Genomic DNA, 15,820 nt, shown 5'->3' with positions numbered 1-15,820 from the left:
CCAGGCCTAAATAAAGGGGAAAGGATAATTGCATTGGAGGGATGAGAAGTCTTCCAATTAGGAAAGGGGAAGGAGAACCAAAATTTCCACCGTAAGGAGCAGGAGAAGAACAAAAAGACTGAGAGGATACACTATTTTCAAGTGTACTCTCCTCACTGACCCATCATCTGGGACACATTGAGCAGCTGGGGACCCTTCTAAATGATGAGGAAAAGAGCTTCACTAGGGACTTTGGTATCCTGTATAGAGATAGAAACCTGAAACAGCTTTGCCCCCACATCAAGATGGAGCTGAGCAGAAACAGTGGACAATTTTTCTTAACCTGCCTGCAGGAGACTCACCACCACAGTTACAAATGTTACAAATGCAGTGTTTCCCCATGAGCCAAAATACATGAGGACCAAAGAAAATTACAGCAATAGTCTCTACCTGGTAATGGCTAACTTTCTAGCATGGACAAGAGGAAAGTGACACAAACCTCCAAGATGCAAATATACTTCAAAGTATAAATATGTAGATTTGCACAAATATGTGAATAATATACAAATAATAAGATAAGTGAATTGTAATGAGATACAATTCAAAATGGAGAAGATGTGTATACAATTACAACTTGAGGACTTGAAGCACCCTTATGAATATTCAACATAAGAATGAGAAAGGAGAAGGAGAGCAAAACAAAATCTCTCCCCTGCTGCACATGCCCCTTAATACAGCAACCTGAAGCGACAATTGCCATCTGAGAAATGTTTGTATAAAAACCTAAAGCTTTTGAATTGACTCTTAGTTAATTGTTAGCTTGATTCTGAACTATTTTCGCCAGCAACTGGGAGACAAAAGTCATTGATCTTATCATTAATTTTCGGCAGGGAGAAGTACAATTCCACCATCTACTGAAAGCAATCATTTCCTGCAGTGATTCTTTAAAAACAGAAATAAGCATATCCTATCTAATAAAATTACTCTGAACTTAAAAATCATATAACAATTTTTAGTAGGAAATTGAAGTTCTCCCTCACCTACAGAAATAGCATTTCAAATGCAAGCTTTACATTTTTAGTAAAAATCGTATAAATGAACACAAAGATATTATATAGAATCATTGTGCTAAGAATTATTGAAATAATCTCAGCAATAACCTTTGAATTCTTCTACTACTTTTTAGAATTCTTCCTACAGAATCACAATTATTTATTTATGTATGTGCTTTAAATACTATAAGTATCTTAATAACATAGTGTCTGGGATGTAACAAATAAAGAAAGGGAGAAATATGCCAGCTATAAATGCCCAAAAAGGACTAGGTAAATTTACAAGGGCTGTGAAATTCATTTGGGATGAAACAAATTAAGAATAACCATTTAAAATCATTTTCTATTTATTATCACTTTCCACAATCATCACAATTTTATATTCCCCTTCAACGTCTATCACTGTTGCATTGCTTTTACAAATTCTAACTCCCCTTGGCACATTGATGCCTTTCCCTATTACTCTGATCATAGGAAATTTATTCACCTGCCACTCCACTGAGCCAATCAGTGTCTCACAAAGGCCAAATGCCCCATGTTCATGCTCTGATATTATCAATACAGTATTACAAATGAAACTAGAAGAACAGGTTTGAAGGATTCTGTAACACATTAGAAGAATGAATCATCACTGGAGGTACTGCAGACTTGTTAACAGAGAGCAAAATGTAGCAAGTAGCAAGAGGTAAAGAGATTCAATACGCACGGAAAATTCTGCTTCTGGGTCCACAAGTCTGCAGAAGAAATGCCAGAAAATACAAAGGCACAGATGGAGACTGTCATAACAGAACTGGGTGAGACAGGAATCTTTGAGTGAGGAAGTTATTGGAGCATTTTCTCAGAGTGTTGTCTGTGTACATGATGTAGAAGCTGTGATGACAATGTGCGGTGATCATCCCTACACTAGGATGTATTAACCATACAGTAGGCCATGTAGCATGGACGTCATGCTCACTGGCCCTGAAGCAAATTGTTTACAAATCCCAGTTTGCCACATTTTGGCTAAGTGAATTTGGCAAAGCTATTTAATCTCTCTCTGCTTCAATTTCCTCTGAAAGTGTTGATAATAGCAAAATGCTGATAATAAAATAAAATAATAACATATTTTGAAGTTTAAATTATATGATCTAGAGAAAGCAGTTAACACAACAAAAGCTTCTGTTATTGATAATAGGCAATAAATCACATTTTAATTATGGAATCCAAAGATTGATGTGGAGTGTTTGTGTGTGTGTATGTGTGTGTGTGCATGCACGTGTATGGCAGTCTCTTCACACTCTTGAACAGGACATATTTTTAGTTAGATTTTCTTTAACTACCACAGATTTTTTTTAATGTTGAATTTACCTCCTCTATCAAACTTCTATAAATGTAACAAATACAACTAAAATCAAAAATGCCAATTTTCTTTTTAATTCATTATCTCGATTTCTCTAAAATTATCTAGCTGACAAATTTCTCCAATAAGCCACCTGAAGTGCCTCAGATTGGTTGCTTGGCCCAGATTTCCTGTAACTATTATTCTAACTGACACATCCATCATGGATCCAGAGTTTGCCCAGTTACTGACAAAATGGATACTTCCCTAGATCACTTTACTTGTTTGAATTAGGTTTTGAGGCCTGTGCCTTCCTCATTAAATAGTTTTGCAAAAAGACTCCAATTCTGCTATCTTCAAGTATTTTCACTAAAAACACAATTCTCTGTCTCTTCTTACATCTATACCTTAGTTTTAGACAGCAGCACCTCTCAGATTTCTTATTGCAAATCTGGATGTTTTCTGAGACCAGGAGATTTTCATTATTATTGTATCAATAAGTTCTCATTCTGGTAATGTGTAAAGAATGATTTTTGCCTGCAATGATGGCAAATTAAATTCCTTACATTATTTCTTATGTCACTGCATTTATACTTTGTTTCTTTGATTTCCACAACGTAAGAAAAATGTGACTGTAGTCACCACGCTGTGTAATCGATACCAGAACTTATTCCTCCCATCTAGCTGAAATGTTGTGCCCTTTGACCAACATCTGCCCTTTCCCGGTCCACTTCCCCACCACTAGCCTCCAGTAACCACGATTCCATTCTCTACTTCTAAAAATTCAACTTTTTTGGATTTTGCAAATAAGTAAAATCATGTGGTATTTGTCTCACTGTGCCTGACTTATTTCACTTAGCATAATGTTCTCTAGGTTCATCCATGTTGTTGCAAATGATAGAATTTCTTGGTTTTTAAGGAATGAAGAGCTAAAAGAAAAAATTTCAAATGTTCTCACCACAAAAAAATGGTAAATATTGGAGGTGATGGATATGCTAATTAGCCTGATTTGATCATTCCACAATGTGTGCATGTATCAAAACACTACATTGTACCCCATAAATATATACAATTATATTTGTCAATTTAAAAATCAGATAAAATTGTAAAAAACATTTGAACAATGTTTACATTTATACATAATGGTAAAGGTATGCATTTGTTATAGATCTTTCATCCTTTTTATCTAAAAAATTAACTAACTTCACCCATCCATTCATTCATGTTATTCCAAAACTGTACTGAGGGCCTCCTAAATTCTGAGAACTTAATTTACACACTATTTTAGTTTTCAGGAAATAAATCTTAACACAAATACTTAGAAATTTTTGAAAATTTTAAAACCTAAAAGATTTATGGAGTTATATAGTTGTGAACTATTTATAATTTGTTCACAGAATAAGTTGTTCAAAAACTTTTAATCTGAAAATACACCTAATAGAATACTATAGTGATATTTTTAATTTGAATGTCACATACCTACATTGTAGTATTCACAATCAAGCGCTAAAAGAAAAAAAGAATAAATATTAAACTATGTAAGAAGCCAATCACTTACCTGAATGTGGGCAAGATATGGCCACATATTTATCAATAACTATGTGAAAGAATATAGAATGGTATTATTTAGGAACTTTTTCTGAGCAAAGAACATTCTTTAAGTGATGTGCTGTAATTAAATTTTATATAATTGTTTTAAAGTAGGAAAATATATCTGCCAATTTAGAAATATCAACTGAAAGTGTTCAAATTGTAAGTTTGTTCAGATGTCTTACCACCTACACAAGTAAATTAAAAGTTTAAAGAGTCAAATCTGGAAGCAAATTCAAGGTGATTTTTTAAAAATACGTTTATCATCAGAACAATGAAACTTCATAGGCATAAAAGAAAGTCATAAACAATTTCTCTAAGGATGGTATTTAAATAATTTATATTTCAAATGGTGCAATGACAGCAATCAAACATAGAACAAAATATTATCTCACAATTTCTTTATATAAGTCCTTTTGGTATTCTATAATTTATGATTGTCAAAGGAATATAAAATTTCATCATTTTAATTTAATTCCATTTCCATGAGTTTCCTGGCATTATTTCTAAGGTAAATCAACAATTAATATGTATTTATTTATCAGTTCTCTACATAGTGATGTTCTAAGTAGGGTACTCACAACAAACAGTAGATGATCTCCAATGAATTGATATTCCTTCCTGACAACACTTGTATGCATATGCAGCTATGCTAGTGCACAGACACTCACAGTCCCCACCAAGATTACAGTTACATGTATCCTCATGGCAATTTTTGGCAAAAGAAGTAACATCAATCTGAAACATGAGGTGAAAGATTACTTAATTTTAATAGACACTGATTATGATTTAAAGTCAACCCTCTAAAAGATTATGTGTTTTCAAAGTTTGATATTATCAGCTTAACACTGCCACCTAGAGAGTTCTCTTTACTTCAAACTTCTTTATTGCCCAAAGGAGAAAAAAATGTATTAGGAAAATGTCACATCAAATAACTAGTAAAAGAAATAATAAGATTAATAAATACATAAAACTTCAACGACAATATAACAGATTAATTTTTGGAAGCTTCTTTCATTACTGACATAATCACATGGCGTTAAAATAAGGGCATCTTCTGCTTCCAATTGTAATCTTATATAATTTTATATCTTTCTTCCTTTTTTCCTTTCTTTTTTGCCCCCGCTTATGCAACATCTAATGGCTATTAATGGTAATAGCAATCTTTAAAAACAACTTATTCTATTTACTTATTTATTTTATTTGCATTATATTTAAGTAGCTGACAAAATTTAATATATTGACAATGCATTAAAAAAGGAGCAAGAGATTCAGGAGGCTGAGGCAGGAGAATCCGTTGAACCCGGGAGGCGGAGGTTGCAGTGAGCCGAGATTGCGCCATTGCACTATTGCACTCCAGCCTGAGTGACAGAGCGAGACACTGTCTCAAAACAAAAACAAACAAACAAACAAACAAACAAAAAAAAAACGCAAGGGGCTGGGAGCTGTAGCGCATGCCAGTAATCCCTGCACTTTAGGAGACCGAGGCAGGTGAATTACTTGAGATCAGGAGGTCCAGACAACCCTGGCCAACATGGCAAAACCCTGTCTCTATTAAAAATACAAAAATTAGCTGAGCATGGTGGCACGTGCCTCTATTCCCAGCTGTGGGAGACTGAGGCAGGAGAACCGCTTGAACCCAAAAGGTGGAGGTTATAATGAGCCGACATCAAGTCCCTGGCCACACCATCTCAAAAAAAAAAAAAAAAAAGAAAAGAAAAAGAAGCATGGTTTGCTGTCACTGAGCTGTATTTTATTTTTTAGGTCAGTTCATGGGTTAACTTTTCTTTTCAAGTGAAAAAGAACCAGCAGGCTCTGTGGTTCAGGACTCCAGACTTGACAAAATATTTCTTGTCAAGCAGGTGTGATCCTTGGAAACTATGAAAAGTCTCAAAAGCAACCCTTTCTATAAACAAGACTCTAGTCTACCTATGTGGCTCTAATACGGCAGCCCTCAAACTTTCCTGTCTCAGAATCCCTTTACACTCTTAAAAAAATCACTGAGATCCCCAAAGAGATTTTGTTTATGGGATTATATCTACCAATATTTACTCTATTAGACATTAAAAATGAGACATTTAAAAATAACAATAGACATTATATGTTTACATGAATAACATGGTTTTAGTGAAAAACGCTTATACATGCCAAGAAATAGTGAAAAGAGTGCACTGTTTTACATTTTTGCAAATCTCTTTAATGTGTGGGTTAATAGCACACAGCTGGATTCTCATATCTGCTTCTTCATCTGGTCTATCATAATGTTTTTGTCTTGTTTGGGTTTGTGTTGAAGTAGATAAAGAAAATTCGGTTCCACACATATATTTAGTTGGAAACGAAGGAGTAGTTTAATATCTTTTTCAGGTAATTGTGATATTCTTTGACACTATATCAGAACTCAAAAAAATATCATTTTCAAAAAGGCCGTTGTGATGTGAAATCTAAAACCATATCAACAAACTTTATACTTTGCTATATTAAAATTGTTTTTATATTTTGCCCTTTGAATGGATCTTTTACTTCTGCATGATTTTGTAACATCATGCATTGGTCATGTGGAAAATTTATGGACCCGTGCATATCTTCAAAATGCTGACACATTTGATTATATACAATAGCTACAAGTCATGTTTGTTAATATCATCATCTAGATCGTCAAAAAACTCATTAAGTATCAAAAACCTTATAAGCTCGCAGGGGTGGATCTAACTTTTACAAAACTCTAATTTTCCCTTGAAAGTAAATTTTATCAAAGACAACAGACACCATCAGGTGTTTCCTTAAAGCCACAGACTCATTTCACACATTTCAAGAAAATATCTGCCAGGTGCAATGGCTCATGCCTGTAATCCCAGCCTTTTGGGAGGCAGAGGTGGGCAGATCATCTGAGGTCAGGAGTTCCAGACCAGCCTGGCCAACATGATGAGACCTCGCCTCTACTAAAAACACAAAAATTAGCCGAGCATGGTGGCACACGTCTATAATCCCAGCTACTCAGGAGGCTGAGGCAGGAGAATTGCTTGAACTGAGGAGGCAGAGGTTATAGTGAGCCGAGATCATGCCACTGCACTCCAGCCTGGATGACAGGGCAAGACTCCATCAGAAAAAGAAGGAAGGAAGGAAGGAAGGAAGGAAGGAAGGAAAATATCTGATAAATATCCCTGTCTGACTGTCTGAATAACCACATATCATTTGTTCTTTGAAATAGAATGGCATTCCAAGAGAAAAACAACCATCTTAGCTCACAAGTCAAACAGTCATAAAAGTGACTTCCCTCAAGACCACTAACATAGCTTTGTATGCAGCAGAAATATTATATTACCTAATTTTTACCAATACATTGAAGTATTGCTTAAACTTCTATTGGGACCTAAAATAATCATGCTAGGAAGGAGTTTTGAAAGTGAAATTTCTATATAAGTTACATTCCATCTTGGGATGTGCTTCTAAAACCATTTCAAATGTGCTACAAGCAATACTTTTAAACCATACTTTGAGGTGAGAACATTTGACAATGTTCTCTAAAGAAAAGTAAACATTTATGCTGTTAATCATAAAATGATGTATGTAAATAATGTTTCATAAACTAGAACAAATTATTACAAATATGCACAAAGGTACACTGTTAAATCAGATGGAGTAAGGGAGAAAGTAAATCAACTAAATGTGCCAGTTGTACAGAAAAACTAACACATAAGTCCCCCTAACAATAGTTAGGTGGTACATCTAAAAAGCCAGTGGGTCACCCAGATATGTGTCATGTTCACCTCAGTATTATAGACAGAGTAGAACATCTTTAAACTTGAGAGTTCATTAAAGTATTCATTTACCACATTGCGACAAGAAACAAAAACATCGCTGTACAAAATGGAGCATTCTTTCTTGGCATAAGGAAATTTGTTTTGATATGCCTCACAGGGTTTAATGGTTTCATCTGGATTTTCACACTGTTGAAAAAATATAAGAGAGAAAATAAGTTTTTCAAGGGATAATTTCTCAAGCAGAGTAACCTATCCGACTTCACTCACTACAATTGCACCTAATATATTCTCATCCTTTTAGATAGGATTTGCGTAAAGCATCTGCTCACATCCAATTCAATGTTAATTGCATATATTATTTTCAAAAGCAACTAAAAAGAATATTAAAATCATGGCAATATTAGAGATAGAGTGGTGATAAATGATTTTTAAATTATCTTAAACATAGCATTTGCATGACTTAAAAAATTACATGAGCATGACCTGTTTCTTTCATTTTCATCTTCTTTATTTCTGTCACAAATCATCTGAGAGGTTATATGTACTCAAATCTCTGCAGACTCAATTCCCATACATACAGCAACTTGGCCTCTTTTTCTCCTAATCCACTTCCCTGAAACTGCCCTGAAAAAGGTCATCCATGACCTCTTTATTGCTAAATATAAAGGCAATTTTTCAGTCTTCCATTTTGCTTGACTTTTGCTGCTTTTGATTCTATTTAAAACTTTACCTTCTTAAATGTCTCTCCTCATTTGGTTTTGGTGACACAATTTTCTGCTGGATTTCCTCTTGCTACATTGGCTGCTGTTCCCTAATCTCTTTCTCCCTGCTTTCTTTGCAAAGCTTAATTCTCAAATCTCTATTTTCCTCATTTGGTACATGTGTCCTGGCTTTAACGCTCTGAATATACTAGTAACTGCCAATCCCTATGTCCATCCCACATCTCCTTCCTGAATTTCAGAACTGAACATTTCCACCTAAATATCTCTGTCATTTCTCTCTCAGCAGGTCCTAACCATCCCTACCTCTATACCATTGTCCTTCCCCGACTATCCACATTCATTTCCTCGTCTTTGCCCTGCCTCAGGGAGGAACACCAGCATCCACCCAGGAAGCCAGGAAAGTAGGAGACCTTCTTGAAACCTCAAAATTCATCCTTCCTAATACAGTCTTTCAGCAGATGCTGATGATTTTTATCATTAATGTTTCCCAAATTTGTACAGTTTTCTAAATGTCTACTGACTTAATATTTCTAGCTGGATTATAAGAGCCTCTTGGCCCTTGTATCTTACAGATCTATACTTTGCACTTCAGCCTACACCACAACCAAAATTAACTTGTTGAAATTCACTTTGTGCACCATACTCTGTCCAGCCTCTTGACACCTTCTAGGTGGCTGCTCCCTCCTTTCCCTGTTAAATTCTTTCCGATACATTTCACTTTCTTGGCTCCTATAAATCTTATAAGATTCACCTCCAGGGTACCTTCTCCAGAAACCTTTCTTGTACCATCACAATCCCCATTTTGTGTGCACTTCTATCAAAGCACCTACTTTACTATGTTCTGACTGTTAATTTTTTAACCTCTAAATGTTCCACCTCTAGACTCTAAATTCCTTAAAGGCAGAGACTGATTTATCCATATTATGTGTCTGTATGTAATGGAAAATATTAACTGCTAAATAAAAATAGTGATTTTTTTAAAATGACCTGGGTTTTAGCTTTATCTATCAGGTGTGAATAAAAAAACTTATTTTGAGGGGGTTTAAAATTATTTGACTACTTCTAATATTTAAGTACCATTACAAATAGTTACTTCTTAATTCATTTGCAGATACAAAAATGTAAAACAATTTTTTTCAAAAACTTCTAAAGGTAACAAGATATAAGATAGCCACAGTTAAAAGGATTTTGTCTCTCTCAGTATAGTAGATATTTTAGGTATTAAAAAGTACATTTTTGTACTCTTAAGCTTAGACCACACTCAAATATTACTGACTGGAATAAATATTCTACCCCATCCCCTCTTTATTCTTTAAAGAGATTTAGACATATTAATAAACTAGGCAGAGTAGAGGAGTAACTAACCAAATGGCAACCAATCAGGAAATTGTGGTTTCCAACACCCCTATCAGTTAAAAAGAACAACAGGCTAAAAAAGAAAGTAGAAGAAAGAATAGAACCAATTTCCAATTTGACACTGTTTTCTGAGTTCAGAATTTTTCAAAATGTGTTTCATATAACACTACTTCCTTGAGAACTAATAAATAAAAATATAGATTATGTCAGTAAGTTTGGAAAATCCTTCAAACATGTCCCTCCTTTATAGGCTTATAATGCCTCAAGAAACCCTTTGAAAGAGAAATATGTAAAAATTAATTTATCCAACTGCCGCCAAAGGTAGTTGACCACAATCCACCCACCCACACACATACACACACATCCCCCTTTATTTCACGTAATACAGTAACATGGCTGTTAAGAAATTCTGTCTTCATTTATTTATTGCTTTGACCTGGCAAAAGTTCCATCATCCTTCAAAATGCAGATACATTGATAAGGCATTTTGCTATGGTGAGGAAAACATGAGAGAGAAGAGATGAATTTGAATGTCACCTCTGCTACTTTCTAGCCATATAATATTAGACAAGTCATTTAACCTCCCTGAGCCTCAATTTCTTCATCTATAATAAGGAGAAAACATCCTTTATATAAGGTAATCAGAAAAATTGCATGAGAAGATAAATATGAACATTTATCAGCTATAAATTACTATGAAAATAGTATGTAAAATAATATTACCTAAATAAGAATAAAATGTTCTAGTGAAAAAATATTCTTAAAAATTTCTGTTGACTTCTAAAATACATTTATGTAACTTACCTGTCCTAATGCCCAACTATCTCCAAATACCTGAGCATTTCTCACTTCCAAGTTATTAGATGTGGTCATGTCATTTGAAGTGCATTTGTCAAAGTTTCCACACAATCCTGATAGCTTGTTCTAAAGTAAGAGAAAATCACCAGGAAATATTCTATATTCACTTTAACATTTAAAGACTCATGTTCATTAAAACTTTTGAGATATTTCAAATATACATTTAAGAATTTTCACAGCAATCATTTTAAAAAATTAACTTGAAGAAGTGGATTTTCTCATTCCAATTTAATTATATTTAGTGATTATTTTAAATTTGAAAGAATATTTTACCCGATTTCAAGTGCTATTTATCCACACTTACCAGTGTCTTGGCATTAATACAACTAATGACATAAATAACTTGGAAAAGTATAATTCAAACAAGACAGTACATATGAGAGTGTATGTGTATGCAAATGTACATGTGTGTATATACAGAATTAATGTGTGTGTGTGTATATATATATATATATATAAAATTCATAATTACATATATTCTCATCCTTGGTGGAAACAAGGATATAGGATGAAGAATGGCAGATATATTCCCTGCTTGTTGAAATATATCATATTGCCTACCTGATTTGCCTACATACAAGTTAATCATTTGTTTTTCCACAGCCCCCTTCCTGATGCCTCAGCTTTAGGATAATTACTGTTAGTAATGGCCACTGTCTTTGAACAGATGTAATTTCAAAAAACAGAGGTCTCATGGTAATAAGTGGCTATGGCAGATGTAATTCTATGGTTGTTGTCTGCTTTGCCAGAGACACAGGCAGCCTACTTCACCATTAAGGGATGGATTCTATTCTTCAATATTGAAGACAGCATTCAGCATCTTTAAATTCAAGGTTTTAAGGAGTAGTTCTACTGCTTTTAGAAAATCACTGCAAGTTTTCCTCCTTCATCTAGTAGTAAAATGTATTGTTATTCTTATTGGAAACAAGGATATTGGATGAATAATGGCAGTGAATATTTGTTGAAGAAAAACAGCAATGACTGAAGGTTATTTCGGTTCATCAAAGAAATTCAAGATGCCAACAAACCTAGGAATAGATCTTTGGGCTTTATCCTCCTTAAGACTGAAAGACTGTAACTTCAATATACAATCACATTTTACAACATATTAAAATCTTTTTAAAAAATGTATCTTTTCTGTATTTTTGAGAAGATATTGTTGCTATTCCAATTTTCTTTAATTTGACAAAAATTATATCCATGAGTCTCAGTCTCAATTTCAGGTAAACTAGATTTTAAAAAAATACATCAATATTTTTGCAAGCAACTTTAAAATATGAATTCAAAATATTCAAATAAATATTCAAAATATTTAATCAAATTTGAAATATTTTAAATAGTAAACTACTTAACAATATTTAATAAAAATATTTAGCAAGGAATAGTATATAAAATAATTTAAAATATAAATTGACAAAAATTATAAACAACTCAGATTGGATATTCAACCATGAATGGATAAATAAATTGTGTGGTACATCCACACAAGAGAATACTACTCAACAGTATAGAATTCACATAACAATTTATATGAATCTTAAATATACTTTGCCAAGTCAAAAAAGCCAGATCCAAAAGACTACAGATTGTACAATTCTATGTATATGATATCTGAGAAAGGCAAAACTATTGCAGTGGAAAATATAATCAGTGGTTGTCTGAGGTTAGGAGACAAATGTTGGGGTTGACAATAGAGAAGCAACAAGAAGTATATTTGGAGGTTGACAGGTATGTTCTACGTAGAAACGTTGTGACAGATACAAGGCTCCAGGCATAATATGGTTTGCCTCTGTGTCCCCAGCCAAATCTCATCTCGAATTACAATCCCCATATGTTGAGGGAAGGACCTGCTGAGAGGTGATTGAATCATGGCGGTGGTTTCTCCCAAGCTGTTCTTGTGATAGTGAGGGAGTTCTCATGAGACCTGATGGTTTAAAAGTGTAGCATTTCCCCCTCACTCTTTCTGTCTTTCAGGCCACCTTTTGAAGAAGGTGGTTGCTTCCCCTTTGCCTTCCACAATGATTGTAAGTTCCCTGAGGCCTTCCCAGCCATGCAGAACTATGAGTCAATTAAACCTCTTTTCTTTATAAATTACCCAGTGTCAGGTTGTTCTTTATAATGAACTAATACAAGGCATTTGTCAAAATCCATAGACCTGGATACAATAAGAGTAACTTTTTTTTACATTTTAAAAATAATTTTACTGCATGTAAACTTAAAAAAAAAAAAAATCCAGAATGTGGAGGAAAACATGGAACACAGACTGTAAGAACTAAATCTAATTGCATTATGAAAAAATCACGTAGTTAAGCTGAAGAAGAAGAGAAGAAAGCTGGCTTAAGTAATCTTGGAAAACTGGATACTACAAGGTTAAAGTCAAAAAGAACTGTACACAAACAGTGTACATAGTTGGTAAAGTTCTTCTTCACAAGGGTATGAGTTAGTAATTCTGAAAATATAACCTAGTTCTTAAAGGAAAACATTAATTATTTTATTTTCATCAAACATCAAAAACTAAATGTGATTTTATTCATTACATCTCATTAGGAGCTTAGGTTGACCTACCTTCCACTGTGGCCCAACTTTGATATGAATAGTTGTCTTCCTATCCCAAAGAATAGTGATATCTTTCTCTGGAAAGTATACTACAATATAGTAACCAGCCTTCCAAAGCTGGTAGGTAGGTTTGTTTTCCAGGAAAAAACCTGATCGTTTCTTAAAAAAAAGAAAAGAGAAGAAATAAAGTGAGTACTAGGTTCTCTAACCAAAATATATCAAATTAGCTTAGTTAATATTTACCAACAACTATCTATGTACTAATATTGTTGCTTGGTCATGCCTTTTCTGAATTCTGTAAGAAAAGACAAAACAATCACACAAAATACATAAATACATAAATATTGATTACCAGACACAAACTAGCAGATGGACCCCACATGGATAAATGGACAAAGGGAAAAGATATTTCAGTTACATGTGGGGAAGAGCAAAACAAGGGAATGGACACAGAAGACATTAGGTGATATCCCCGCCAAATCAGAAATTTTACATCTGTGATGAATAAATATGACAGAACTAAAAAAGGTATGGCCTTGCCTGCAAAAGAGAGAAATTTGGTCCTGCTCATGTTTCTGAGGCTGATGATAGCATGCAAATAGTCTACTGACTTCATTAAAAATGTATTGAAAATCAGAATCACTAAGTTTGGTAGGAGACATTGCCTTCCCAATTCAGGTAAAAAGAAGCTGTGAAGTACTTCCTTTAAGTGAAAAGGAGAAAGTTCTCAACTTAACAAGAAAGAAAAAAAATTGTATGCTGCAGTTGCTAAGATCTACGGTAAGAATGAATCTTCTATCTGTGAAATTGTGAAGAAGGGAAAAGAAATTCAGCCAGTTTTGCTGCTGCACATTAAACTGCAAAACTGACAGCCACAGTGCATGGTAAGTGCTTAGTTAAGATGGAAAAGGCATTAAATTTGTGGGTAAAAGGCATGAACAGAAACGTGTTCTGATTGCTGGCAATTGGGTCTGCTACTATCTACGGTTTCAGGCACCCATTGGAGGGCTTGGGACCTAACCCTCATGGACAAGGAGGAACTATTGTATGTGTGTAGCAGGGTGGGAAGGGGTGAATTACCATTAAAGGGATTCCAGAAGGCTTCTTGCAAGGGGTGGGTGTGAACTGATCTGCAAGAGGATATGCACAGCAAGGTATAGGGGGTTGAGAATGAGAATGGAGAAGAAATCCTTCCAAACAAAAGAAATGGCTTGAATCAAGACTTACGGACAAGAAAGTCTCAAAGATTTATTCAGAACCAAGGAGAGTACCAAAAGGCTAGAGCATGAATTACATGATGGATCATAGCCTGAGACCTTTGCAACCAAGTTATCCAGAGTAATTATCACATGTGCAAAATGTAGTCAATAAAAGCTTTCAAACAAGGAAGTATCAGACCACAGTTGTATATTAAAAGAAAATAATTTATGCAGTAGAAAGGATAAAGCAGAGAGAAATGAGAGATGGAACATATCGGGAAATGTTAGAGAACTTTTATTGTAAAGTAGGAATATACAATATTCTTTATTAAGCAAGGGCAACACATGGCTATATTGATTTGAATCTGACCTCGAAATTAACTCATATAACACTTCAAAAATGCACAGTTAACATCAAAGTAAGTAAGACAAATTTAGCCAGAAGCAAAATAAAAATTGTGAAGGAGATATGAAATTCTTTGGTTACTTTTCTCCTTCAAGTAATAACAAAAGCATACTTTGAAAATACTATACTACAGTAGATTTTTTAATAAATATTTCAAAGGGAAAATGAAATAAATTTAGTCACATTCATAAGGAGTTTTCAGTCTCCTAGACCAAGGTCATACTTAAAATAAGTGCACAATATATTGTATATAAGAGTATATATTGTATATAACCATATGTGTTGTTGACTGGCTCTCTCTGATCTCATTTCCTTCCACTTCCCAATCCCCACCCTCACTGACTAAGCTTCAGCTATGCTGGCTGTCTTTCTGTTCTTCAAATTTACCTAAGCTTCTACCCATCTCAGGTCCTGTGCTTTTGGTGTTCCTCCTGCTACGAACTCTGTTCTCCAGATCTTAGCGTTAATGGCCTCATTCCCATCAGTTGTGACCCATGTGCTCCCTCCTCTGTGAGGCCTCCCCTGATTGCCCCACTAGAAATTTCATCCCCAAGAGCCGGATTGGTAGGCATTTAGACAGTGCAATGCTCTTCTGAGCAAGGACAGTCCCTTGCTCAGATGTGGGCCACCACTTGGGATTTAATGCTCTGTAACTGCCATCTTGAAATTCTGATTTTACGTGTGAATCCATGTTTTGTCAGTGAAGTTCAGTGAGACGAAAAATCATGTGTCTGGGCCTTGAAGCCTTGGCTCACATCTCCTGCTGTCTGTCCAACCTCCCTGGGATTGATTCTCAGATGCCTGCTTCTCTGCAGCCACCCAGAGACCACTGCTACGCTCTACTTGCAACACAGAGGCAGGATGAGTTGGACTTAGGCATGCATACCCAAATGCCAAGTTGGAGTTATGAGGCAAGGAAGGCCGTCAGCACTGACAGGGTATGTGGTGTGCACTCACCCCAGGACTATCCCTATGCTTGAGTGAGCATGGCATTAAATGATAATTTAAAAAAAAAAAAAAAAA

At 34.7% G+C, this 15,820-nt stretch overlaps 1 protein-coding gene across 1 annotated transcript in view; it reads right to left on the bottom strand.

Moving 5' to 3' along the window:
• Window positions 1-15,820, bottom strand: part of OTOGL (otogelin-like) — a 165,195-nt gene that overhangs the window by 59,799 nt on the left and 89,576 nt on the right. The window contains exons 27-31 of the mRNA XM_011946963.1: window positions 13,202-13,351; window positions 10,583-10,702; window positions 7,770-7,886; window positions 4,521-4,677; window positions 3,829-3,855 (exon numbers count right to left, since the gene is read on the bottom strand). Of these exons, the coding sequence (XP_011802353.1) occupies window positions 3,829-3,855; window positions 4,521-4,677; window positions 7,770-7,886; window positions 10,583-10,702; window positions 13,202-13,351 (571 nt within the window). The remainder of the gene's footprint in view (window positions 1-3,828; window positions 3,856-4,520; window positions 4,678-7,769; window positions 7,887-10,582; window positions 10,703-13,201; window positions 13,352-15,820) is intronic.

Source organism: Colobus angolensis, unplaced genomic scaffold, assembly GCF_000951035.1.
Source record: "Colobus angolensis palliatus isolate OR3802 unplaced genomic scaffold, Cang.pa_1.0 Scaffold256, whole genome shotgun sequence".
In the NCBI taxonomy this organism is placed as follows: Eukaryota; Metazoa; Chordata; class Mammalia; order Primates; family Cercopithecidae; genus Colobus; species Colobus angolensis.
Note: the sequence above shows the minus strand (reverse complement) of the source record. Positions and strands in the feature narration are given on the sequence as shown.